This window comes from Zingiber officinale, chromosome 7B (assembly GCF_018446385.1).
Source record: "Zingiber officinale cultivar Zhangliang chromosome 7B, Zo_v1.1, whole genome shotgun sequence".
Classification (NCBI taxonomy): Eukaryota; Viridiplantae; Streptophyta; class Magnoliopsida; order Zingiberales; family Zingiberaceae; genus Zingiber; species Zingiber officinale.
In genome coordinates, this window is record NC_055999.1 from 76992762 (window position 1) to 77020731 (window position 27970).

General features: G+C 35.1%; 1 protein-coding gene across 5 annotated transcripts; it reads left to right on the plus strand.

Moving 5' to 3' along the window:
* On the plus strand, positions 1-27970 carry LOC122006054 (putative ion channel POLLUX-like 2). 5 transcript variants are annotated; one of them, XM_042561377.1, is made up of 24 exons: positions 1-189; positions 1074-1150; positions 2370-2503; positions 5477-5751; positions 6698-6769; positions 12149-12224; positions 12337-12435; positions 12541-12695; positions 12789-12893; positions 14172-14258; positions 14647-14731; positions 15138-15285; positions 16473-16549; positions 16630-16710; positions 17257-17433; positions 17502-17615; positions 25429-25521; positions 25626-25752; positions 25818-25894; positions 26587-26634; positions 26708-26777; positions 26883-26956; positions 27576-27686; positions 27766-27970. In XM_042561377.1, exons 1-24 carry the CDS (start codon positions 95-97, stop codon positions 27850-27852), a joined length of 2544 nt encoding a protein of 847 aa, XP_042417311.1. In that variant the 5' UTR covers positions 1-94; the 3' UTR covers positions 27853-27970. The 5 variants fall into 5 exon arrangements, with proteins under 5 accessions (XP_042417311.1, XP_042417313.1, XP_042417314.1 ...); XM_042561379.1 differs by having other exon boundaries at positions 3-189; positions 5530-5751; XM_042561380.1 differs by lacking the exon at positions 2370-2503 and having other exon boundaries at positions 130-189.

Sequence of the window (27970 nt, forward strand, 5' to 3'; positions counted from 1 at the left end):
TCTAACGGCCGTGCACCCTTTCCGTGTATAATAGATCGCCCAGTACCACTCCGCCCTGGATATTGGAGCAGTTTGGGTTCCTGCGAAAGCCCGGATGGGGGATCGGCTCCGGTCTCCGCTCTCATGCTCATCGCCCCCCGTCCCCTCTCTTCCCCGATCCCGGCGTACTTGCGTCTATTTCTCCGGCAGGTCAGTTCTCTCTCCCTCTCTCTTCCCTTTGAATCCCCTGGGCATTCCCTCTCCGGCTTGGATTTGGATCCTTGACGCCTGAGACGGCGATCCGCCTCTTCGATTCGTTGACGATTCAGGCGAGTCAAATTTTGTTTTGATCATTTCAATTGGGGCACGAACGGAGTGGCATTCTGAAGATTGGTTGGTTTGGCTGACTACCTGATTGTATTTTTGTTGCTTGGTCAAAATGATTACAATCAGATGCCAATAACTTGTAACTTCGTCGAGTGAGGTGGTTACTGGTTTGTTTCATTCATCGACTGCTTCTCTGATTCTTAGATGTTTGGAGGATTGCTAATCTTTCCTAACACGGATTTATAAAGAAACTGGATTTCTGGCTTTATTGTCTACGGCTAGTTGGTTGGAATTTCTGTTGTTTTGCTTATAGTTAACGTAGCTAGTTGATTGTTCTCTCCTACCTAGTTGGCTGTGATACCTAAATTATCTGCAGTTGGAATCTAGGCTGTTTCTGTTGGCAGGATTTTTGTTGTGATCTGGCCCAGAATATTTGTATCTTATACTTGGTCTTTTATGCATCTACTTGGGTGAGCTACGGTTAACTCCAGTATCTTTCTTTTCAAAATAAAATAAAATGTTTCCACTTAATTTTACTATTTTTGTATTCACTTGTCCATATTATATTGATGCTTGCACCTTAATGTTGTCATTCTAGAGGATACTAGTTATGTACAGTAGGAAAACTAGTTTTGATAATTTTTATAGGGATCAATTTAGATTGCCTTTTTGTGGTGTTATTTTCCCCTTTTCCTGTTCCTTTGACATTTTCTTGAGGAAATTCATAGTGTGTTGTGTAACTTTGCCATACAATACAATACCTGCAGGAAGTATGCCAATGTTCAATATCACTGGACACAATCATCAGTGACTGATTCCAAAGTCTCACAAAAGTTTGTTCCAGGTGCGCTCAATATCTAATGTGTATTTCTTGCCTTTATTATGGTTAAGACATCTAAAAATTACCCCTACACATTAAACAAATAATGTGAAGACATCATAATTTTCAAAAATAATTATCTCTACAGTTAATCATTTGAAGGTTTTTAGTTTATTTAATCTATCCATTTGCACCTTTGAACAAACTAATTACTCACATACATAAGGCTTGATATTGAGTTGATATTACGGTATGTGCTTAGATAGCAGATGCGCCCCTGAAAATTCCAAGTAGAAAACAAATGTATTCTATCCTAAAGGGAAGAATGGATGCGTTCTTTAATTTATGTGATTAAACCCTTTTTAGCATGGTGTCATTGTAATTCTCAACATGTGAAATCCATTCCTTCAGTAAGTTTCTTGTTAGGAAAACAGTCCTGTTTGCATAGCTGCCGTTTTGTCAGTTATGTCACACCAGTTATGTTTATCACACCTATCATGAAAAATCATGTTTATTGTTACATTATCTCTTGACTATATTATCTTTTACATGTTACAACGTGTTGGAGCTTCTTGTAAACTTAAGGTTCTATTATGAATGAAATTATATCTAATAAAATATTTATCTACAGTCACCTGCATTTATAATCTTTGTATATGAATGATGCAATGAGTAAAACTAAACTTAATGTGTGACAACTGACAACATATGACCAATTTAGGCTCCTAAATATCAGCTTAGTAGGCATAAAAGTATGCAGAGAGGTTGGTCAAGCACACTTAGTATCTCTTTGCATGTATAATGGGATTTTAAGTTTAATAGGGAAAAATGCTCGCTTGTTTGGTTAGCATTGACTCAGAATTTACCATTATCTTTAATAGTAGTGTGATAACAACAAACCTAAGTACATCAAGATCTTAATCAAGACTTGTGCTTTTAGATTCATTCTCTTTGATACCCTATGCTTTATGAAGTACTACGTACAGTGATTGCTGACTACTGTGTTGAGCGTATATTCAAACCTTATCAATGTAATATGGCAATCAAATATATTACATGCCCTTTATTTATTATGAATGCACATGATCTTGGCATTTATGCACTTGTATCTGATGAATACAAAGTGCTCATTGACTCAATGATCATGATTGGCATTATTATATTTGCAATAATAATGGTAATTGATGAGCTATTCTTTTTTCATTTTTATGGTATCATACTATCATATTTGGTGTTTTCCCAGGAACTTCAATAAACAGACATGAAAAAAGATTGCACAGAATACAGACTACCAAATCACACATGTTATGTTTCAGACAATTCAATTTGGAATCTGCAAGTAACACTAGCAAGAATATCTACTATGAGAATTATATTGTAATGCCTTTTAACTGCATCTACTTTTGATGTTATTGTTTGTTTTGATAATTATAATGTTGGTTGTTGTTTTTGATAAATTGACAATTTCATGCTTGTGTGTATTTGTAAGATATTGAAGTACTTGTTTCGTGTCTCTAGGTTACTTTGCTCGTCAGGTATACTACAATGTATTTCATTGAATATGTTATTTCTTTGGCAGGCCATATACCATAGTCATCATTTTTTGTCATCTGATTATAAAGATAATGCATGAATACCTATTAATAAGGAAAAGTCATCAGCTTTAAATGTCTACTTAGACAGTATTTGTCTTGCATGTGGCAATTACTTGACTAGATCCAAGTGCTTGATTAGATCATGGAAAGTACTGTAGAAATTTCTATTTTTCCCAATTTTGCTACGGTAGATGGTTAAGAGAGCGAATAAGTTGCTATCTCATAATAAGGGAGGAGAGGAATCAATCTTCTTTGATAGAGTAGCTGGTGCAGGGAACTGAGGGGTGTAAATGGATCAAATCGCTCATGAGATATTCGAAGCTCGATTCAATAAAAGCTCATTTGAGCTCGTTTAATGGGGCTCGTTAAGATAAACAAACCAAGCTCAAACTTCACAATATTCGGCTCGTTAGCTCGTGAACGTGATCGTTAATAAGCTCATGAATCAACTTTTAAATAAAAAAATAATAGTTTTGATATTGAATTTATATATTTTACACTCTCTTATGAAAAATATAGACAAATATATTAAATTTATTTATTAGAATAAAATTATAAATTTTAATAAGAATATTATAATTTTCTATAAATATATAATTTAATTTTTAATGAATATTTAAATTTATAATTTATATTTATTAAGCTCGTTTAGGCTAAATAAAAGCTCGAATAAGCTCGTGAGCCATGAATATATTCGTTAAATAAAGTTCGAGCTCGACTCGATTATAAACGAGCCAAACTCAAACATTCAAGAGTTCGACTCGGCTCAGCTCGATTACACCCTTGAGGGAAGTCATAGTCATTTAGGTGATAGGGTTGGTGACTTTTCCAACAATGGGTTTAAGTTGCATGGATGTAGCTAGTTATACATTGTCGGACAAGAACACATGGTTGTTTCTTTGTAGATGAAGTTAGGAGGATTGTATTTAATTTGGGTCGAGACACCCGATTGTTGGTGGTGTTGTTCTTGATGATGGCTAGGCTAGCATCCGTCACGTGGTTGGGTGGTGACATAGGAGGATAGGGTCATGTCGTACTTCTCACATGAGTTTCCCTCTGCAATCAACAAAGTGCATTCGCAAAGGGATTTTTGGTGGTGGAATCATGGTGGTGGTTATTGTAGTCCCATATAACAGAGAGACTAGTACTACGTGGGGACGTCAGTTAGGGAGGTGTAGTCTCGAGCAACCAAAGTCATGTGCATCTTGCATGGGAGGAAGACGACAATGCTCAATAGGGACACAACAAGAAGTTAGTGTGCTTAAACTGGCCTCTCGAGGTGTTATAGTAGATGGAGGACACATGAAGGCTCAAGTTGAGAGAGGTTACTATTTATGGGAGGAATTAGCACTGACAGGAGATTGCTTTTGAATCATACAACTCATGTATAAGGAATTGAACTCTAAACCACTTGATGCAACATGAACAAATTGTGCCATCTTAAAGGCAAAACTCTATTAACAAGGAGGAAGAAAATATTATTAAACTAAAAGATAATCAAATACACATGATCCTAATTCCTTTTATATTCAAAATAAGCCCTAGTAATCTAAGAAAATCCTTTTTTTCCTCTAAAATTATAACTGACTGTTTAATAGGCTTAACTTATCTCTTTCAATCATAGTTAAAATCTCGAGTTGTTTCGCATGATAAAACTTGTCGTTCTACCCACGCACCAACACCGACACAAGCACATCTCTGGTGCAGGTGCACAACGACGAGGATGGATGCGCTGTACGGGCCCTACGACGAGTCCGGGTGCGTCATGCGACCCTAGTGACACATTCGGACTCATTGTGGTCGCTTGCAGTGTGGAGGGGTAAGGTTTTTAACTAGTTTAACTAAATAACTTAAGTTAATAATTTTAATCAACTCCTAGCTATATTGGGATAATTTAAAGAGGCTTAATTAAAGCCTAATAAAATTATCCCATTAATTATATATATATAATTTTTTATTTTTAATTAATATATTTTATATTTTTTTTAAAAAATACCGAAACTATATCACCACGGCACGATATGGTATCGAAACTATATCATTTTGGCCAAGGATCGAAATCCCGACACGGTTCGAGATTTTAAACCATGCTTAAAACTATAACACACTTTTTAACAACTCTTAAAATTTAAAAACATAAAAAAAATTAAACTCTAAGAAACTTCTAAATTCAAATTGCGCGTTAGCTGTTCACCCAATTTTATAAAATATGCTCACGCATAAACATGTGATATATGGATCAATTGAATCTTCATAGTTGGACCTTGTCATTAGTTTGCTGGCAAATGATAAGTATTACATTGATAACTGGTATAAGAGTCTGAATTCATTGGTAGGTAGTAATTCTTATTGGCTGTTAGATTTCTGAACTATATTTGCTATGCATCCATTCCATAGTTACTGGTGATTAACAGGTGATAGACTTGGTTCAGCTATGAAATCTTTCTTCTTGAGTTGTAAATCATTTCAGTTAAATATTTTTGGATCTGCATTGACTGTATGTACTCCACCTAATAACTCAAAGATGATTTTCTACTAGAAGTATGTGCTTTTCTTATAGAACCATAAAAATAATCCTCTTGTTAGGATTCATGCTTTTATGCTGTCATTAGTAAATCTTCTTATGATCACTTCTACACCTGATGTCTGACATGTAAATTTTACGCTCTAATATCCCACTTGTATGGGTATTTATTCCCTGTATTGATTTAACTAGTATGTTTTTCTGAACCTTTTTTGTCTAATCATTTTTCAGGATTTTGCTGTTAAAATACTTTTACAATGCATGACATCCTACTTATTGTCCAGATTGGCATGGTCAAATTGTGTTCATATTGTCTCATCAGTTATGTGTACATTGCCATGGTGCAGCAGCGCCTTACCTTTTGCTTGTTTGTCAAATCCGTCCTCCATAAACAAACCAATACCGCTTCGGCTGAATGTGTCTTTTCCATCATTCCAAGATTTTAAATGGAGTATATCTCGGCTATATTATCTTTTCAATATCCAACTGGAACGGAATATTGGCGTGTAAGTCTGATTGAATTCTCTATAGCATATGCTGATTTCTAGTAGCACAGTAGTAGTTATTGGCTTGTGAAATGAACTTTTAAATTTTATTTAATAATTGACTATATTTTGTTCGACAGACTGGTTACATTAATTTAAGAGCTAGAAATCCTTACCTACTTACCTCATTGTATCTAGAAATCGTTTTTATCTGTTCTTTCTCATTGTATACCTTACCTACTTACCTCTTGATTCTATCTAGGCTCTAGTAATGTAAATTAAAAAAAAATCACATCTAGTTGAACACATTACACTTATTATGCATAACTATTGGATCGTTCCATTTAACATTTGACAACAAGCCAAGCATCCAGAGTGGCTCCTTCCAGAGTGTGGGACCGCTAAGGTGACTGCTTCACCTTTGCTCCAATAGAGTGGTTGGCACATCACCTGATGCAAATAAAAATGCACTATTTAAATAAATTGTTTCAACAAAAAAATATTTTTCATTTTTTTCTTTTTTCTTTTTTTTTTTCCTTTTATTTTTCTAGTTAGCCAGTATAATTTGGCTTCATTTATGCTATTAATTTATTCTAGACCTACGAGAGAGATCCTCATTGTTTTAGTATTCAACCAATAATACCATTCCTTTTTCAAAATCTCTCTTCTCTCGCACGAGATCATTGATTGAGACACATAATCCTTTGAGAACAACAGCTGAGGCACAAGTATATACTTGGAGAAACAATCCGACCTAGTGTAATCATTTTGGTTGATCCCCTTGTCCATGAAAAAAATAATATCAATAGTTATGATCCAAACTGAAATTATACTTCACTTTTGGGCCATTCATGAAGTTTCACAATGCATCATCTTGCAATTTGCCTTTTGATAAAATTTTTGTTAAACGCTTAATTCATAATCAAAATGTCCAAAGTTACTAACAGTGTAACTTTTATGATGATAGGTTCTTTATTGCATTGCTCGTTGCATGTTTCTCGTTTGTTGCAATTGGAGGTGTCCTATTCTACAGATTTAGGTTAGCTCCTATTTCACTTCTTGGTTGTGTTATTATTATCTTTGGTTTCGCTACTGTCTTGTAGAATCTTGATCTGGATGTTCTACTCCTGGTTAAGTTTACAAGAAAATTCTGTTGTGTACACTAATTTGATTTCTATCGTGCTCTCCTAACATACTTATTGCAAAGAGGAGCACGCAGTTGAATATGGCACATGGCTCCAAATAGGCCCATGTATTTGTCTTTTTTTATGTGCTGTATTAATATTTTTTATCAGAGTGCTATATCAATAGTGGATTGGATTGTTCTCATTTTTCAATAGTTCTTGTTTTGTTAAATTGTAGAACTCATCAATTTCAAGTACTAAAATTACTGAGGTACTTGAATTTGGAAGTTCACCTATAATTATAAATGAACAATTTAATCATATTTGAAAAAAAAAACAGTAATAGGACCAACTATAATATAATTTTTCATCAACTGATATACACAGTTGGACACAGTTGTAGGAATGCTGTTTGAAACTTGAATGTTGATGAGAAGAGAAAGAAATCAAATATAAAAAGAATGTGTATTAATTTTGAAAAATAGGTAGGTTTTGAGGAGTTAGATTGAAGCTTCGGAGATTTTTCTTTGATTACTGGAATCAATTACAAACATTCTGAAATTAATACTTGCTATATGGAAATCCAAAACTTGAGGTGAAGTTTACTTTTAGAAAAATTGAAATTTAGCAACAATTCCATGGGAAGGGACTTCCTGAAGTCTCAAAATTCAATTCCAAAACTTTAACATTCCTGATATTTCGTATACCAAAATCTAGATGCCGGAGAAGAATTTAGATTGAGAATTTGTTATGCCCCGAGGGTTACTTGTTCATCAAACCGAATGGTACCCCTAGTGACAATATGAGAAATATGATATCGAACTTAGATCAAGCAAAATAAACATCGATGTCAAATAAAAATGCGCTAACTTTTTTTTAAATACAAATACTGATGTGAATATACTAAACTAAACAAAGTAAAGATTATTATTATTCTACCAAAAACTTAAAGAGACGATACAAAAAGTAACCGAATCAAAACCAATGTTCTAAATGGCGGTTGAGGCGGTCGCCTAGGCGGGAGGCGGACCTCAACTACACCGCCTTGTGTTTAGGTGGCGGTAAAGTGTTTTCGATTCAGATTTGGGTGACGCGTTCGGACGCATCATCGGATTCTGGCAATGCGCCTGGGCACGCGCAACGGGTCTGGACTCATCGCTCGGCTTAGGCGACCAGTCCAAACGTGTCACGTCCGGCGACACATCCCACACCGAAACACTGAAGCCGATCGTCGAATAGAATAGTTTTTTTTTTAAACTTAGGATCTAATCGAAACTTTAGATTAATAATTTTAATCATGATTGGGATAATTTAAATAAGCTTAATTAAAATCCAATAAAATTATTCTATTAATTTAATATATATATATATTTAAAAAATATTATTATTTATATTTTTCAAAAAATATTTAGATTTAGATTAATTTTTTTATTTTCAGTTAATAGATTTTATAGTATTTTTTTAATTTTAGATTCTTTAGTTAATATATTATTTAATTATATATAAAAATAATAAAAAAATCAACCGCCTAGGCACTCCTAGGCGGACATTGACAGCACTGCCACTGCCTATTGCCATTTACAACAATCAATAGAAAAACAAAATTTAATAACTTGAAGTCGAGCAAGACTGGCAAGCATTGATCTTTTAGCGACACTAGGGTAGTCGACACAACTTGCCCTCTATATACGAACTTAGAAGTCAAAGAAAAGCAAGAGGTAATGAGTACAAAACACTTAGTGGGTATAAGACAAATAGTGCATGACCAACATATAAGGACGGATACTATATATAAGGAGATCAAAGGAACCAGTCTCAGGTAATAATATTTACTATAAAAGTAAGAGCGCCAATATAATCATATGCTAACTAAAAGCATAACCGACAACATAATACTCCACTAACTTTCTCAATTAGGTATAACCAGAAGTACATACATTACATCCAAAACCTACATGAAGAAATACATAACCAACATATAATAAGTCATGATTGCGCGCAACAACATGCTACCACGAATAAGGGTGTCCAAAATAAACCCGATTTGAGTTGACCTAAAAAAAAATTAGGTTCGGGTTGGGGATTTTCGGGTTCGCGTCGGGTTTGGATTGGAGGTTTTCGTGTTGAAAATTTTTGGGTCGAGTTCGAGTTGACCCGGGTTGACCCAAATTTAGGGTTTAGTGGATTTTTTGGAGTTAAATTAAATTTTATTTTAAAAATTAAGATATTTTTATGTATATTAATATCAATCTTAGTATGATAATGATGGAGTATTGAGATAAAAGTGAAGAATTATAGGAAAATAGCAAAAAAAAAGTCATTTTTAATCAGGTTATTTGAGTCAGATTCGAGTTGGTCGGGTTCGGGTTTAGCGATTTCGGGTTGTATTCGAGTTCAGAAAATTCCAACCCGAACCCGACCCGACCCCACCTAACCTGATCCACCTGAATTGACACCCCTTCCACAGTATATAAATAGTTACCGTCCACAAGAGAAATGTTCTACTACGGATGGTCTTGTGACAGATAAAACATATAGGTATACTCTACTACGGATGGTCTTGTGATAGATAGAACATATAGGTGGCCACTGTCTGCGGGATAAATACTCTATCATGGATGATTTTATGGGCAGACAGGGTATATACATAACTATCTAGCTATGGACTATAGGCGAACTGGCTACCACGGATGGTCTCAGGGGCATAGAAGGTATATATGTAGCTATCTAGCTACGGACTGCAGAGGAAGTCACTACTATGGATAGTCTCGTGAGCAATCGTGACATACAGGCATGCAAACCAATAATGACTAGTAAATAGTAACAATCATATCCAATATTAAACTCTGCTAGCTACATTATGGTCCAATGATATTGTACGTATATAAACAATCAAGCATGAAGAACAATGAGACTGTATAGATATCAAATAGAATAAATATAAGGACAAGCAACTAACTATCAACTCAAGAAACAAATAAAGTGGAGTCATGCTAAACAAGTAAATGCTACCTAATTAACATAAATTAACGAAAAATCATGCACTAAGATCAATGAAACTTTAGAGGTCAAGGAAGAACTACCCACTTTTAGAGTAGAACGTTCTAGTTATCTTCAAATTCGGGGTTCTGTCTCGAGCTCAAATCCTAAAGAAAAGAAAATACAAGGCTATTTAAGTATTAAGCTAACACTAACAAACGTCATATGACAATTTATTCCCCAGTTCTTTAGTATTAATCATATTACTTTCTTAATTGCTTGTTAGTACTTTAGTTAATAGATCCATGGCTTTATTAGTGTTAGCTTAATACTTAAATAGCCTTGTAAATGCTACCTAATTAACATAAATTAACGAAAAATCATGCACTAAGATCAAAGAAACTATAGCGGTCGAAGAAGAACTACCCACCTTTAGTGTAGAACGTTCTAGTTGTCTTCAAATCCGAGGCTCTGTCTTGAGCTCAAATCCTAAAGCTAAGAAAATACAAGGCTATTTAAGTATTAAGCTAACACTAATAACAAACGCCATATAACAATTTATTCCCCAGTTCTTTAGTATTAATCATATTAATTTCTTAATTGTTTGTTAGTACTTTAGTTAATAGATCCATGACTATATTAATCTATCTGTCCATTTACCATTCAATAGATTCAATCAATTTGTAATTAATCTTAAGCTTATTAATTAATTAAACCCAGTTAGTAGTATGGTTCCTCTAGCCTTACACTTATTCGGTTAGCATGATAACTCAGTTAATTGGCGTTTTAAACCATCAACAAGCATTAACAGAACGGTTAATCCCTTCCTAAATCTCTAACAGATTCATGTTCATATACTGAGATAAATTTTCATAACATTTGAATGAACAGAGCTTAGGGAGTAAGGGGATTTCATTACCCACTGCTTCTTCTTCTTCGGCGATGGCCCACTGTTGTTGGCAATGGTAGCAGAGTCGGGGGTGAAGGTGGCGGTGACTGCGCTATGGCGGCGGCAGTTGTTGCTTGTGTGAGGGAGAAGGTGAGTTAGCGCTTCGACCCAATCTCAACCCTCTAGGGTCCACCGTAGTTGCCCCTATCCCTCTGTCCTAAACGGGGACAGTGGGAGATGTTGGTCACAGCACTGACGGCGGCATCGGGGCCGTGGCGTGCTTCAAAGATGTGAGAGGGAGAGGGTGAGGCGGCGGAAAGGGACTTACAGTAATTAAATGGGACATAGGCTAATTTCATAAATTAACTCCTCCTTTAAAATTGGTATTCTAAATAGACTCTTCTAAAGCTTAACCAATTTACCCCTATAAATATCAAAAATTCATATTAAATTCTGAAAAAATCTAGAAAATTCTAATAAATATTATATATTCCTATAAATTTATTTACTTATTGATTATTAATTATTTTGTTATTATTTTACTAAATAGATTCAATTAGATAATTTTAATAATTTTAAATTCCTATTATCTCCGATATTAAATTAAAATCCGATTTTAATCTCCTTTATATATATATATCCCATGTATAACAGAATTAGATCTATGCCCATTGTCTTATGATGTACTATATGAATATAGAAATATCTAAAGGTTATCAGTTTTTCTTTTTACAAAATGGAATTAAGAGACATTTTCATGAGAAGGGACTTCCTGAAGTCTCAAATATATTGACAAACAATTGGATAGCATTTCTGATAGGTAGCATACTGAAACCTAGATACCTTAGAAGAATATAGATTCAGAACTAGACTCTATAAACATTATATGGTGATGTAGATGATAAAAAAAATATAACAATTCCATTGATGTATTTCCTTACAATTTTCTGTTTCCATATAGGTGTCCTATTGGTCATATTTTGTTGAATATGACATATCAACAAGGTCAAAAATCATATTGTATCAAATTAGAGTTTTTCGCCTATGGTCATGTCATAATAACTTTAACTTGAAACAATATAATGTTTTCAAACTGAAGAGGAATTTCAACTCAAATTCAGGCAAAATTACCACACATACTGTTCCAGTTGAACTTGCTTAGATGCTCAATCACTTGGTTCCTCAGAACTGAACATAAACTAGTAGAATATTTATTCATCTTAAGTTGTCTGCACACTCTTTTTTGTTCATAAATGCACCTCCTGTTATGAAGTTATCTATGGTTATTAAAACTATCTCAAGACATTCAGTTGCTATTTGTTTTTCTCCTACAGACAAACTAGCAAGCAGCTTGCTTAGGTCATGCATACATGCGTCAGTTTCTAACCTACATCTCCACATAATGCTGTCTGGTCTTCTTATTCAGGAACAAGCATCATTCCCTGGAGGACTGCTTTTGGGAAGCTTGGGCTTGTCTTTGTTCATCTTCTACTCATTTAAGAGTATGATCATGCAACAGAAGCTGATATTCCTGTTTGTTTTATGTTTGTGATATGTGATTACTATTCATATATGTTAATGGTCTAAAATGTAGGTTGTTATGTAATTTGGCAGCAAAAAACTCGTGTTGAACGCATTCTTGGACTCATACTTGCTATATGGGGAATACTATTCTATTCTCGATTGTTAGGCACAATGACTGAACAATTTCGAGTAGGTTCCTATATAATGTTTCCAACACCGTAATTTTATTATTTGGTCTAATATGTATTATTTTAGTTTCTAAGAATTTATTTCTGAACTAGTTTATGTTGTCAGAACAACATGCAAAAAGTAAGAGAAGGAGCACAGTTGCATGTGATGGAAAGAGACCATATCATTATCTGTGGAGTAAACAGTCATCTGACTTTTATACTAAAGCAGATTAACAAATTCCAGGAATCTGCCATCCGCTTAGGTACAGCTAATGCAAGGTAATAATATCATCCCCTCCTATTTTATCCATATTATTGACTTGCTTTTTGGAGATAAGGCAGCGCTTCATTGTCTATGTTACAATTATGTAGGAAGCAAAGAATTCTTCTTTTGTCTGACCTTCCAAGGAAGCAAATTGAGAAGCTGGGTGATAGCATCACTAAAGATTTGAGCCATCTCGATCTCCTTACTAAAAGGTGCAATTAATAACTGAATCACTGATCAAACCTTTAGCAGAATCTATATATTTTATTTTATTTTCTTTAAAGACCAAATATGGTTGTTTACTTGCTTATATTTGTTGCTTGTTAATCACTTCATTTGTACGCAGCTTCTGTTTCTCCCTTTTTGAATGAAACTGGAGGGGAAAGACCTACCTTATAATATAATATATAGAAAGAGAGATGCTTCCATGGAATCAAAGATTAGGGATGGAGTTAATATTAAAAGATATGTTGGTCTCCTTTCTTCTATAAGAATTATGCTGAGCCAGTTAGATGTGTTAGGTTAGGAGACTTGTTTCATACTATGGGCAACAAGTAAAAACTTGGTCAGGAATTCAGGATTAACCATTGTATATTGGAGGGAGAGAGAGTATTGAGGTTTTGAAGTGAAAGCCAAAGGAGACGGCTGGAGGATTGAGCAGTCAAGAGGAAGGCCAAGTCCTGAAAGTTGCATCACCTGTTTGTGCAAAAGGTGAAAGTGCTGTTGTCTCCCATTGTGCAACCATAGAAGGGTGATGCAAGATCATGGGATACACTATCTTTTATCATCTAACAGACAGTTCTAGGAAGTGACGCAATTTTCTGTTGGAGATCTTTAGGTTGAATCCAGGGAAGATTTGCGGTTGCCCTTTATCATTCACAGCCAGTCATAGTTGTTCTTCCTGTACTTTGTTTGATGAGAGTGTTTTTAAGTCATTAATGTCCTTAATTTCCGTATTTCATTTACATGCTTAGATGGAGCCTAAAACTGCCGATGCCAGTCCCTAGCCCTGATGAAAAAAGTTGATGTTTGCATTTGCTCTAGATAGCCAACATCAAAATTGTCTGAACTTATAAACATAATCTTAACTCTCTTTTAGCGAGGTTAGTTTCGGTTGGGTACCTTGACATGCAAAGGGGTAAGCTAGGAAGTCGACCAGAAACAACCCATCGTATCAAATTCTCGAACTAGGGCCGTTCTAGTTTTAGCTGTATCATTGTTGTTAGCTTGTACTATTACTTTTACCATACAGAAGTAAGTATGTAGGATCCTAGGACTTTTTTCTATCATCACAGTATAGGCAGGTTAGTTGGAGGATGCTACTTTTTTTTTCCTTTATCATATTATCATAGTTATACATTGAGAGCAACTCTGAATAGCCTTTATGATTGTTCCATTTGAGGATGCAGACTTCACCTAATTTTCTTTTGTAGTTCTGCCAATATTGAAACAATTTCCTTCTAATGTTTCTAGAAAATTTGATATTGCAGCTGTAGTTTAAGCTTGACAAGATCTTTTGAAAGAGCTGCGGCAGATAAAGCACGTTGCATCATAATTTTGCCTGCAAAAAATGACCGGTGAGTAGACACCTTAAGTTTTTTTTTAAATAACCTGGATTTTGTCATTGGTGGATATTCTATACACGAGATTCAGGAATCAGGAGCATATCAGCTAATGTGAAGTAACATTGTTGAACCTCTTTGAAGTGATGTCCTACTTCATCTGAATAAGTTCTTAATTTATCCTAGGTCAACAAAGATCCTATTAATATTTGGAAAAAGAAAAAAAAATCATTATTAACAAACTTAAACATATCAGATTTCAGCAGCATTGTTATTTTAATTGAGACTGCAAGTTGTTTAAAAGATTATGTTCCAATATATCATGCAATCCTACATTTCTCTGTATTCTTGTGCTTTAGATTTTACACAAAAGTTGCTTATATGAGATTGTCAATCTGATCAGCTATGAAGTTGATACAGACGCATTTCTCTCTCTTCTAGCTCTTCAGCCTCTTCCTAATGTAAATTCTGTCCCTACCATAATTGAGGTATGTTGCTGGTGCAGTTGAGCATTTACATTTTTAAAAGACCACATTAAAAATTCAGTATTATTTTTCTAGTTTCCATTTGCTAGTAAAGGCCAAAGAGGTCAACTTCATTAGGATTGTTATCTTGCCAACAAGGATCAACCTTGTGATTTCTTCATTATTTATGTCGTACTAGTTCCTGACACTCTAGCATTCAAAAGCTAGAACTTTCAAGATAAGCCCATCATAATTGGAACTTGGTACTAATTTTCTTCTAGATTATTCTAGTCATAAGGTCAAATACTTGGGCATTATCCTATTATGAAAAATTCAAGCATTTCTTTCTATTATTTGGAACTCTTATTGAACTGAGCAATTGATTCCATATTCAAATTGTGATAATGACATTTTTATTAATTGAAATTAGGCTTCCAGTGCTACCACATCCGAATTACTCAAGTCAATTACAGGCTTGAATGTGCAGCCAGTCGAGATGGTAGCTTCAAAGTTATTTGTTCAATGTTCTCGACAAAAGGGTCTCCTCAAGATCTACAGACACTTGCTAAACTACAGAAGTACTCCATTTCCCTTTGCTTGAAAACATAATGGTAGTTGCCATTCAATGCAATAACAAATATCAGAGAGATTTTTTAGGCATGGCACTTTGCTTGTCAAACCATTGTAAGATAATGATGACTATACTTTAAATGCTAACCTTAACGTTAGCATATAGGATTACATATTCAAAAACATAATGGAAAAATGGAGTTATTCTCTATGGCCCCACATGCATTTTCTTTAAGTTGGCAGATTAATCATTTCTATTCACTCTGTTTGTACCCTTCCTTTATGGTTTCCTTTTCTATGCTGATAACACAAGAAATTTTCAAATATACTCCAATAAACTTGTACATGATCACCTCACATATCAATTTCTATTGGTATATATAATTAATAGAGAATCTGACCTTAGCCTTGTGTAGAAAATATTTCGAGACTTGCACTCTAATCCCTTAGTACTGCAATGGAGCAACCTAATCTCCCACCAAGGCTTGCCTGCATTTTTGATAGAAAATATTGTATTTTAAAATGTCTAGGTGGGAAAATTGTGTTATCATATTTCATCATTAGGCTAAATTCTATAGATGATTATTACTTATTTTCCATGTTGTCTAACTTCTGTCTTGATTAAGCATTCTACTTATTTTCAGTAGGTTTCTATGTGATAGGACTCTATACATGAAGTTCTTTCTCAACAGTATTCGCAAGACTGATTACTCGTACCATTTTGTATGATTCTTGACATATCAAAAATGTTGGTACCTGATTATTTGTCTATTTTTATAGTGCCAAGTCAATTTGATAAACCATTTTCCTACTCAGATTTTGGAGGTGTTTAGTGTGCAACAGGATGGCTAGTTAGTGTTTGATGGCTCCTTATATTAAAAATCACTTGAGGGATTTTTTTTTCTTGTTCTTTCTTTTTCTTCTCAGACAAAATAGGAGACCTGCTTTGGAACCTTAATGAAATCTTGACCTGTTGTTTAGTTCTTCTTGGTGACATGATGTTTCATTTCTTTTTTTTTTTTTTTCCTTTTTTGTGTATATGGATTTCCTAGTCCTGGCTCATAACCTTCTATCCACGATGTGCCAATAGATTTCTTTAAACAATATTTTTTCTTATTAATTTTGTTTAGCAATATGCAGAGCAGATTTCCTCATGGACATTAAATCTTGATTCTGTTCTCTACTTCTCTTACAGAAAATGTATTCAACATCTGTAGCTTCTCAAACCTAGTAGGCGTCAAGTACAAGTATGCAAGACAAGCAATCCAGGAGGTCAAACTAAAAGCAACAACTTTTGCTATGTATTCTCTGATGTAATACTCGTGATGATTTATTGATTGTCTTCTCTCCAGGCAGTGGTTTGCGGTCTACTAAGATCTGGCAAAATAAATTTCCATCCAAATGACGAGGAAGAGATTAGACAAACAGATAAAGTATGAGCATCTACAATTTTTTATTGTTTCACTGAACCTTTTTCAATTTACATTATCTCCAGAGATTAAATTAGGTATTTGCACTCAACCTCAGTTATGGTGCACTCTGATACATCAGATTCTTCTGAGCCCTAATTGGGAACTCCAGTTGGCCTTAATATTTACATTCTCTTATCCTAATATTACTGTCTCATGGTAGTATCACCCAACTCGTCTAGATGATAGTCATAAAATCATATCATTAGCTGACTTCCTTAATGATTCTAAATTGTCTCTATACATAAATATTAATTCAAAAGATCAAGTGAATTGTCTAAAGCTCATGTGTCCCTGTGATTGGTTGATACAGTTTCAGCTAATCAACCTTGATATCAAAATCATGGATTATGCGTTCTTAGTATAGGAATTTTTAATGTAACTATGGTATCATTTCCTATTTCAATGACAAGAAGCCACAAATCATGCTTAATGCTTATAAGAGAAAATTTCATAGTTGGTTTCCCCTTGTTTATTATATGTTGTTGCTAACTTTCATTTTGAAAATAGCTTCTGCTTATAGCTCCTGTTTTTGGAAAAAGAACACCAAACATATTCCTTCCTGTTGAGTCAACTGAACAACATGATTCAAACAAAGGCTCAGAAAGCAAAGCTCCATTCGAAGCTGAGATTAAGAAGTCAAGGCTCAAGAATATTGTTGAGCGTCCTTTAAAATCAAGCTCCAAGGTATTATACTAATTAAATGAATTTACAACAATATTGAGAATATCATAATGCTTTTATATCATTTGCAGACTAATGATTTGCATCTTGGACCTCAAGAGTGCATATTCATGATTGGATGGAGACCGAAAGTTGCTGACATGATACGAGAATATGATAATTACCTTGGACCTGGTAGTTCATTGGTGTGTTCCAAATACTCATAATGCAATCATACTTTCTAGTTGCACGGTCAGATTAGTAAAAAAATCCTTATACTTTTCTTGACTGCCTCAATATGACACTAGAGAAAGAAAGTTTACAATGTAAAATTACATGTTTTCATGATGGATACTGAAGACTAAAACAACAAAAACCATATCTTTTGAATTTGAAAACTTGGGTGACCAAGATGACTATGTATTTGAGAAGGTGATGGAGTTGGCACAAAAAGTACAAGATGATAAAGACAAATCTAGCTAGTATGGTTTACAAGACTGTTGTGTTGAGTGTAAACCCATTACAATCTTTGTGATCGTCTCAGAAGCTCTGCTTATGAGTTTGTGCCAGATGCACAGGGTCTTACAGTCTTGAGCAGATGATCTCAAGCTATCGGCTGATGCAAGCCAATCGCCCGAGTTCTTTTGGAATACCGCTGGTGGTTGCACGAGTTGAGTAGATTGCTGAGTCGTCAAGTGCTCTGTTGAGAGTCGGCGAGGAGCCAAGGGGCTTCCCCGACCCAAATGGAAGCAGAGTCGGTGCTTCGACTCTTCCGAGAGTCACAGATTGGATGCCGAGAGCTGCAACATGAACATCAAGTGGATGTCGAGTCCTAGAGAGTGCACTCTCCTTAAAACATATTCGCCCCCTCTAGCAGTGCTTGGAGGTTTCTATGGACGTCTATTTCCCATGATAAAATGGCAAGACCACGAGTTCAACTAAGCACTGGTTGTCGTCATGAAGCACTGGTTGTCGTGATGAACTGAGCGTATATCTAAATGCTATCACGAGTTTCTATCAAGTGAAAAGTGCACGACAGAAGTGAAGAAACAAGGGGATTCAATGTGGAAGACAATCACTTGCTAAGCTCATACTTTCTCTATGTGCTCATATACTCCTTATATAGGAGAGTATATTTGCTAAGCAAGTAAAGCTTTTACTTGCAAAGCAAGCCAACTGTGGCTTACCTCACGTAATTGCCAAGCAAGTAAAGTCTTACTTGACAAGCAAGCCATCCGTGGCGAGTTGTCTACATGGAATGCATGACATGCAAGCCATAGCTTGCTCAACAAGCCAAACGGGGCTTGCTTGATAAGCCACACACGTGGCAGTACCACATGTGCGTGATCATATAAAAGAGATACGTGGCTTTTACTTGGACACCTCGTGCCCTGACTGGTCTATAACGAGCAATAAGAACTCTTGGGTTAGTGCAATCCGGGCCTGGATTCTCACCCCATTTGCTCTGAATCAGCCGTAAAGCCTCTCTTTCACCGTGGGACTAAAACCCACAAGTTGTGTTTTCATTTAAATTTTCCAACATGATGCTCAACAGTAAGCACGTTGCTCAATTTCAAATCTTCAGTGCAAATAGAAGTAGTGACAAATGTTATAGAACAATTCAAGAATTTAGTCAGGTTGTAATTTACTAATTGGCTAACCACTGAATGAAAATTCAGGTTATGTTAAATAAAATAGAGGATAATGACAACAAAAGTGAAAGGGAAACATCCTCAATGTCTTTAACTCATGAGTGAGATCCATTGGTAGGGCATGTTCATGTGCTAGAGATGACAATAAAGCGATATTTCCAGAAAACTGAACAAAAATTGAAATATGTAAAATAGTATAGAAGATAGTGATAATTAGTGTTTTAAAAATCAGCCTAGGCGGCCGCCTGGGTGCTAGGAGCCAGCCAGCCGCAATGAAAACATGCTAGTTGGCTATCCTAGGTAGCCTTGACACCTAGGCGACCCTCGGCGTCGACTAATCGATCGAATTGTCTAGGCGTTGTGGAAATATTAGAGAGTTTTTATGATTTTTTTAGTTTAAGCTTTTAAATTTAAAACCCAATTAAAAAAACTGAAATGTAACTTTTTTTTAATGTTAGGCTTAAGTTTATAAGCCCTAAACTTTGGTCCAACAAGAAAATCGATTTGTTGGCTTGCCCACCAAACTTCATCTTCATCATACTTACTAAGTAGAGCTGGAGAAATCAGAGCAAATGAAGAAGCCCACATTTTGGAGAAATTAGAGAGTTAAAAGACTGGAGAAATCTATTTGAAGAAAATTTTATTGTTTGATCTTTCCACAACTGAGCGACTTGAAAGGGATTGAATTGAAGGTTGGCCAAAACCTTATCCTTTGGAAACGTTATTTCATCATACACTTGCAATATTCATTGAAGTTGAAAGGTAATTTGTTTTAATTTTGATACTTACAAATTGAAAGATAATTTATTTTAATTTTGATTTCTCTTCACTCGATTTCTACGTGAGTCTGCCATTTCTATTTTTTTTTTTTGCTTAATGAAAAGATAATATGTTTCTTCTTAAGCATCTTGTTATGTTATTTTTTTTGGCTGATAATATTGGAGCTTGAGAGAAAAATAAATTTCAAAGTGATTTATGAATTGAATTGAAGTTAGAGCAGTGGTCTTTTACTTGTTAAATATCGAAGGATCAATGAAATTGAAAATGGTGGATAAAATGAATTAGATGATTAAATCACATAGCTTCCAAAGTTGCTGATTTTATTCTTAAAGCTTTTTTTTTGGACTAATACAATTAACAGATGAAGTGATTAACAATGTAACAATGTCAAACAATCTAGCTTCGACGACATTTATCACTCAACCTGAATATGAGATTCTTAGAAGAAAGTCACAACGGATTGGAGTTTGGGATTTTAAATGATCCTAAGAACCTCAACAAAGTTAAATGCAAGTTATGTGGGAAAATAATGTCCGGTGGAGTTTATAGGGCACATTGAAAATATACCTGAAAATATATCTGATTGTCAAAAAGCATCTCAAGAAGATCGCAATAAGTGCAAACAAGCTATTTTAGAAGGAAGAAATAGAAAGAAGAACAAAAGAATAGAAGAAGAGAGTTGTAGAGTAGAGGTAAATATTCCTCTAGAGGAAGAAGAAGGTAATAAAATTGTAGGGATAGATGGACTTAAAAACCCTCTTCCATTTTGCCCCATGGATAGATATGCATCAATGATTTCTCCACAAAATTTAGGTTCAAGTGGAAGTAAAGTCTTCGTCAAAAAAAAATATAAATGAGGCTCTTTTCAAAGAGAACTCAACAAGTTCAACAATATATTAGGAGATGGGTTTATGAAAATGGAATCTCATTCAATGTTGTTGATAATGATAGCTTCAAGCAACTAATGGAGGTAGTGGGTCAATTTAGACCAGGATTTAATCATCCAACTCAATATTAACTTAGGGAGCCACTTTTGAAAGCTGAATTTAAAAGAACAAGGTAACTGCTGAAAAAATATGAAGAAGAATGGGCAAAGAATGGGTGCTCGATCACGACAGATTCATAGAGTGATAGAACAAGAAGAAACATCCTAAATTTGTGTTAATTGTAAAGAGAGTACTATATTTTTAGAATCTCAGTCTTTAGACGAGGCATATATGGAACTTATTTTTGAGTATGTTGACAAGTGTGTTGAATAAGTAGGAGATCGGACTATTGTTCATATTATAACATATAATGCCACTAACAATATGGTTGCAGCTTAATTGATGAGAGAAAAACGGTCTAGGATCTTTTGTAGTTCTTGTGCTTGAAAGTATTGGCAAACTTCCACGATATAAAAAAATTATTGAGTAAGCCAAGTCTTTTACCATTTTCATTTATGCTCACTATAAAACTTTGTCATTGATGAGTTTCACAAAGAAGAGAGATATAATCCGACCAGGGGTTACCGGGTTTGTATCAAATTTCCTCACATTCTGAAAAAAAAAAAAATCTAGTTTAGTTTACAAGTGATATGTGGGAGAAATGTAAATGGTTAAAAACAAATAAAGGGAAATTGGCTTACTCTAATATGATGAGCATGAGTTTTTGGACTGGTGTATGACACTTTGTTTGAAAATATTTGCTCCTTTGGTAAGAGTTCTTCGATTGGTAGATGGAGATAGAAAGCCATGCATGGGGTTTTTATATGAGGAGCTTTTTCAAGCTAAAGAATATATCAAGGTGGCTCTAAATAATGTGGAATCAAATTATTAGCCTATCACATTGATTATTGAGTCAAAAATACAGGATAAACTTGATATATCATTGCATGCTGCTGCTGCTTTTTTTGTTGAATCCCTATTTTTACTATAAAGATTGTTCTATTGCTCTTTACGAGGAGGTTGCGATAGGGATTTTTGAATGCATGGAAATTTTGCATGTCGATGAGTTTGATCTATAAGATACAATTATTAACAAGGAATATGTAAAATATAGAGGCAAGACTAGGTTATTTGGGAAAACATTGGCAGTAAAAGTATGTGAAAAAAATGATGATACATTTGATCCATGTGCATGCTGGAGTACCTACGATACTCAAAACCCAACTTGCTAAGAGTGGTTTTGAGGATACTTTCATTAACTACAAGTTCATTTGGGTGTGAAAGAAATTGGAGTGTATTTGAAGTAGTAGCTTAAACTTTAAGTCTTTAATTAAAGTAAAGTGTACTAATTTTTAAAGTTTATATTCATGTTACTAATTACAATATTTACTTTCTTTTTTTTTTAAGATTCATACAAAGAAAAGAAATAAGTTGAATGTCAACAAGTTGAACAATTTAGTATTTGTCCAATTTAATACTAGATTGTTGAACAAACAAAAGAGAGAGAGAGGAATGTCGATGTCTTTCTTGCAAAAGATGCTTCAAATGCATAAAGTTGGATTGTGGATGGTGAGGAAGATGATGAAGGTGAATCAGGTTCCGAGACCACTTGGCAAATAGTTGATGAAGCAACTAGAGCAAACGAAAATCTACAACCCCAAAGAAGCTATAGAGTGAAAGAACTTCATGAGGATGATTTTGTATCTGAAGAAGAAGAAGAGGATCACAATGATGATATTGAGTTTATATGTAATGAAGAACAAATTGTTGAAAATTATGAAGAAGAAGTAGAATAAATTTATGATATTTTATTAGTTGTGTAATTTTAAACTCATTTTAAATTTGATGTTATTGTGTTGGAGTTATATAATGTGATTTATTATATAATTTATGTTGATACCGTAGAATTTGCCTAGTGACGCCTAGTCCCTGCCTAGATGGCCTAGGCACTAGGCGTTGGTCTGGCGTCCGATTGACGTCTAGCGATTTTTAGAACCTGGGTGACAATAAAAGTGAAAGGGAAACAACCTCAACGTCCTCAAGTAAGGAGTGAGATCTATTAGCTATTGGTAGAGCATGCTAGTGGGTTAAGAGATGAGAAAGGGGAGATGCTAGAAATATGCTTGGGGCCTTTGAATCTAGAATTTAGGGGAAGATCCAAATATATATGATAAGCAAATAATAGAGGTACTCTATGAGCCATAGAGGTAATTAGCTAAGGCATTGACAAATGTTTGGAATTGAAGGAGGCATGAGTATTCTTTGGTAGGAATTGCAATAGCAAAGTCCATGAAAAGTAGCATTGACTGGACCACTTGAATTTGGTGTTTAAAGGATGACCAAGTAGGTAAGCATGAATGCAGCAAACATCTTGTGCATGCTCAAGTACCTCACAATGAGAGCACTTGGGCTTGTCTTGTTGTCCAGATTGTTTGCCATGTCCTCAATGATGATCTCTTCCACCGCCACATGATCCTCTAGATGGCAATTTAACCACCTAAGTGGAATGCTCTACCATGGGATCAGAGGATGGTGGGTTAATGGTAGAAGCTTAGGGCATTTGCATGTACAGGAGCCTGCAAATGCCCTAAGTTTATACCATAAACCCACCATCCTCTGATCTGGTAGATCATTCGAATCACTTTGGTGGTTAAATTGCATCTGTAATTCAAGTCTTTACCGGCTCTAACTTAGGAAAAATAGCATGCAGGAACATAAGATTAGGAGCTTGTCAAGGCAATCTTGCATGCCCTGACATCTGAAATAATCGGGAATATATCTTTCAAATTAGCCACAAATACCCCAAAATCGACTAATGTGGGTAATTATTGTGGTGTCTAGTTGTCGTAATTGGAAGAGTTTACAAGTGAATATGCCTTGGAGATGTCCTCTGTATAGAGAATCCTAGCTTGTGACCAAGCCTAGTAGAGGGAGAAGGAACAATAGAAGATGCTCTCAAGAATTGGATCAATGGATTGCCAAAGGAGGGAAGTAACTAAGGCATTTGGTAGTGGTGGACATAGGAACCTTGACAGCTTGAATGGGGTTAGGTGTTCAAGCTGACTTTCTCCTATAAATGAAACTCGCACTATTGTTGCTTGAGCCCATAAAGCCTTTGTATCAATTTATCCGTAGTAATTGTCATGAAACTAAAGAGACCTGAATGATCAACATTAGGATATAATAGGGAAGTAGTTGGTAAATCTAACATTCTGGATTGAAAGGAGATCTCAATGATTCACAACTCAAGGTGAAATAACTGCTTGATATTGAGAAAGAGATTGAAATTTGCTACTTGAAATGGGGTGTCTACCGCTTTCAAGGGAGAACAATGACAATTGTTCTCAAGTGCATGAGGAGGAAAAAAAGCTTATCGGGTAGCGGGAGCACAGTCATAGTGATCAGAGAAGATGGTAGGATGTGGTTGGTTGACTGCTCTCAGGTGGGATTACTTCCTAGACACTGCTCGGTTGTTGCTCGGACTGGCTAAGGCTATGCTTACTGGACTGTTGACATGCCATGCAAAGGTGAATGATATGTGTGTGTGAACAGGCGAGTAGCACCTGCACTTGCACAAGTGAGCGATGCTTTGGATCAGCATGCTCAGACAAGCACCACTGCAGATCTGTTGCATATAAATAGGATTGTAAACAAGCCAAGTCAATCTTTGGGGTGTTCAAGCTTGTTTGATAAAATAATTGAGCCTAAAATGAACCAAGGCGTTGAAATAATTATTTAAGCTTGGCTTGGTTTATTTTTTTTTTTAGTTTGAGCTTGGTTCAAATTTGGCTTAAGCTTGGTTTAATTAGACGTTATCGAGCTTCTAATTCATGCTTGTTTGATTGTTTGAAACTTTTGCTTGTTTGATTGGTTATTGAGCTTGATAATTCAAACTTGTATATTCATTTTAAAAGTTTTTTGTTTATTTAGTATGTTGATAAGAGTTTTACTAATAAACGTTGTTCGCGAATGTTGTCCGTGAATGTTGTTCACGAACATTAACGAGCGAACACATATGTGTTCAAGATTGTTTGTTTAGTTTAATGAGCTGTTCAAGCTTGTTTATTTAATTGATTTTGTGTATATTGAACAAGCATAAACAAACTTATATTAAGCCGAACATCAACCTTGTTCACAAACGTTTGATTCATTTACAACCCTACGTATAAATGTTTGTGTGTATGTAGACTAGTGTTGTTGGGTGATTGTACACGAGTAGATGAGCGTGCTATAGATCTGTGCCTGGGCAAGTGTCCACCTTCTGCATCATGGTGAATGTGAGAAGATCTCTATAATGTGCTGGCAAGAGTGTGTGCATGGGTTTTTCATCCAAAAAAAAAGTGTGTGCGCATGGGAGGGGGCTCAATATCAGCATCATGGTGTTGATTCCAGATTATGGGAAAATTAGGAAAATTAGGATCAATATTGTAGATAGTCTCTTCCTAAATTGATTATTCGTTAATGTAAAATCACCAGTAAGTCCCTACTACCATGATATTTACATTTAGGTCTCCGGAGCATAACAATCTCCAAGACATATAATTTTTGAGTTTAATGGTATGTTGGAATTATAGTAATTGGATGGTTATTTTTAGCTTGAAATTACACCGCCTTAAATGTTTTGCCATTTAATCATTAAAGTTGTTTGTTCTCTTTGGTAGGTTATACTGTCAGAAGCTTCCCTCGAAGAAAGGAATAGCATTGTTAACCCTGTGCTCCAAAGCCAATTAAAGAACATCAAAGTTTATCATCTGGTATCTCTCTATTTGCTCATATTTATATATGAATTGTATTATATCTGTGTGAATACACCTACACTAGTATCTTGCTCATATAGATTGTTGGTTTATATGCATAGGTTGGAAATCCCGTCAACTATGAGATGCTAAAGGAAGCTATATCAAACACTAGAAATGAATACATGAAAGGAGAAGGCATCCCTTTATCAGTCGTTGTAATATCTGACAGAGAATGGCTTGCTGGAGGTACATCTATATGAACGTCCACTTTCAGTTTTTGTAGTGAATTTGACATATTTATTCTGCTGCAGATCCATCCCAGGCAGATAAGCAAACTACTTATTCCCTTCTTCTTGCTGAAAATATTTGCAAAAAACATGGCATAGAGGTTTGTTCTTTACTATTGAAGACATTTTGAGATTCCAATTACTTCTGAGAGTGAATCCAGGAAAACATCTGAAAGATTACTAACTAAAACAATGCATGCCATGTTGTCTCCATGAAATAGCAATTTTTTTGCTCTATAATGATCAATAGTTGCAACTCCTTCATGCTATGACTGTTGTGGTCCAGTTAACCTAACCAAGGAAAAAGGCTATAAAGTTGATTCTGTTAGCTAAATTACTACCGAGATCTACTCTCCTTCATTTCACTTGGTGCTTGGTTCGAACCAAACCTGCACTGAAAAGAATCAATATGTTAGTGGAGAGCTCTGCAGTAATTCTTTCCATCATTCATCCTTAACTCTGGGAGTGTATATAGATTTGTGGTAGCCATATTTGCTGAATGCTGTCGATTTGATTTTTTTGGTAAACTATGTTACAGACACTAGTTTACTGGATACCATCCAATAGCATGCATCCATTACCTGCTTTATATTGTTTAACAGTTAGAAACTGAAACAGCATGATCCGGCATCCTATCCTGTTTCTTCATTTATGCTATTATCCTTTCTTATCTAATTAGATGATTTTATTGCAGTTATTTAACCTAAGTTTAGTCGAGAAACTGTGAACAAGATTTTCTAGTAAGGTGTGCTTTAAACATTAAGTTCAGTAACAAGGAGATGTTTCTTTTCAGGCGGTGAACCTAGTTGCTGAAATTGTTGACACAAGGCTAGGGAAACAAGTAATGTTCTATTTTTGCTAGCTAACAAAGAACATTGAATAACAAATCTTTAAACGAATCCATGTTTATGCAGATTTCAAAAATAAGACCTTCCCTTTTGTTTATTGGCGCTGAGGAAGTAATGAGCCTTGTCACAGCTCAAGGTTTTTTTTTTTTTTCCTTTTTTAAGTTTTGTTCATTTGCAAGCAAAATTCCTTCACTTTTATAGGAGTTGTGACTATTTAGAAAATGCTCCTGCTGAATGACAGTGGCTGAAAGTGCTGAGTTGAATGAGGTTTGGAAAGACATTCTTAACGCTGAGGGAGATGAGATATATCTCAAGGTAATATTATTTCCTTCGCTCTATTAGTTCAGCCATTAGCCATAAAATTTTCATATTTAGGCCTTGAACATTTGTAGAATTGCACAGATCCGTCATGCTTTCAACCATTATGGGTAAATGTTTGCATGTGTTGTGGTTCAACCCTAAAATTTGAAAATTATCAGTTTTGCCTACAAAAATTAGTCTATATGTTCTCAAGGTAAATGTTTGCTATGTATGTTCTTTCATCTTTTGGACAAAAATTACATGTCATGCACGTGTAGTTTCTTTATTAGTCTACATGTTCCGTGTTGGCCCTGGGACGGGTTGATGAGGGCGCTGAGGCCGAGCGCAGTCACCTTTTGCCAACTTTATTAGTCTACATGTTTTTTTTAGAGCAGGCACGGTTTGAGTTATGATTTAATAGGTGAAATCGAACCCAAATGGAATTCCTTTTGGTTTGAAAAAATTAAACCAAAACCAAGCCTATGGGCAAAGTTTTCGTTTTGAGCGGGGAACTAATATTTTTTAAAATTCAAAAGAAAACTACAAAAGCAGGCTAACTTATGGGGAAAGTGAAATTCTTCCCGAGTTTGGTTTTCTAAATAATGTCGTCTTCATGCATTGTGCTCAACAACAGGACATAGGCTTCTATATGAAGGAGGGTGAGACACCATCATTCATGGAGCTATCTGAGCGAGCAATTCTACGCCGAGAAGTTGCAATAGGTTATGTTAAAGGAAACAAGCAGGTATTTCACATTTTGATTGTGTAGTGCGCCAATACTTCTCTCACTGAGTTTAATTATAACCTTGTTGACATGATGGTAGGTCATAAACCCGCAAACAAAGTGGGAACCTCTCCTTTTAGAGAAGACAGATTCACTTATTGTAATTGCAGAGTTTGAAGGCGAGTAAGCATTCATTGTGTAATTCATTTTTTATAGCACACTTATCAGTCAATCTCAGTTATAGATAATTTGGCTTTATTTGCATAATAAAAGTGAAAAAGAGGTATGTTTTTTCCCCTTGCAAA

Excerpts from the sequence above, each read along its gene's own strand:
- LOC122006054 (XM_042561377.1), top strand. The coding sequence starts at position 95 with ATGGGGGATCGGCTCCGGTCTCCGCTCTCATGCTCATCGCCCCCCGTC. Across the intron at positions 25,753-25,817 it reads CAGAGAATGGCTTGCTGGAG|ATCCATCCCAGGCAGATAAG; the intron begins GTACATCTATAT and ends ATTCTGCTGCAG. Across the intron at positions 26,957-27,575 it reads GAGATGAGATATATCTCAAG|GACATAGGCTTCTATATGAA; the intron begins GTAATATTATTT and ends GCTCAACAACAG.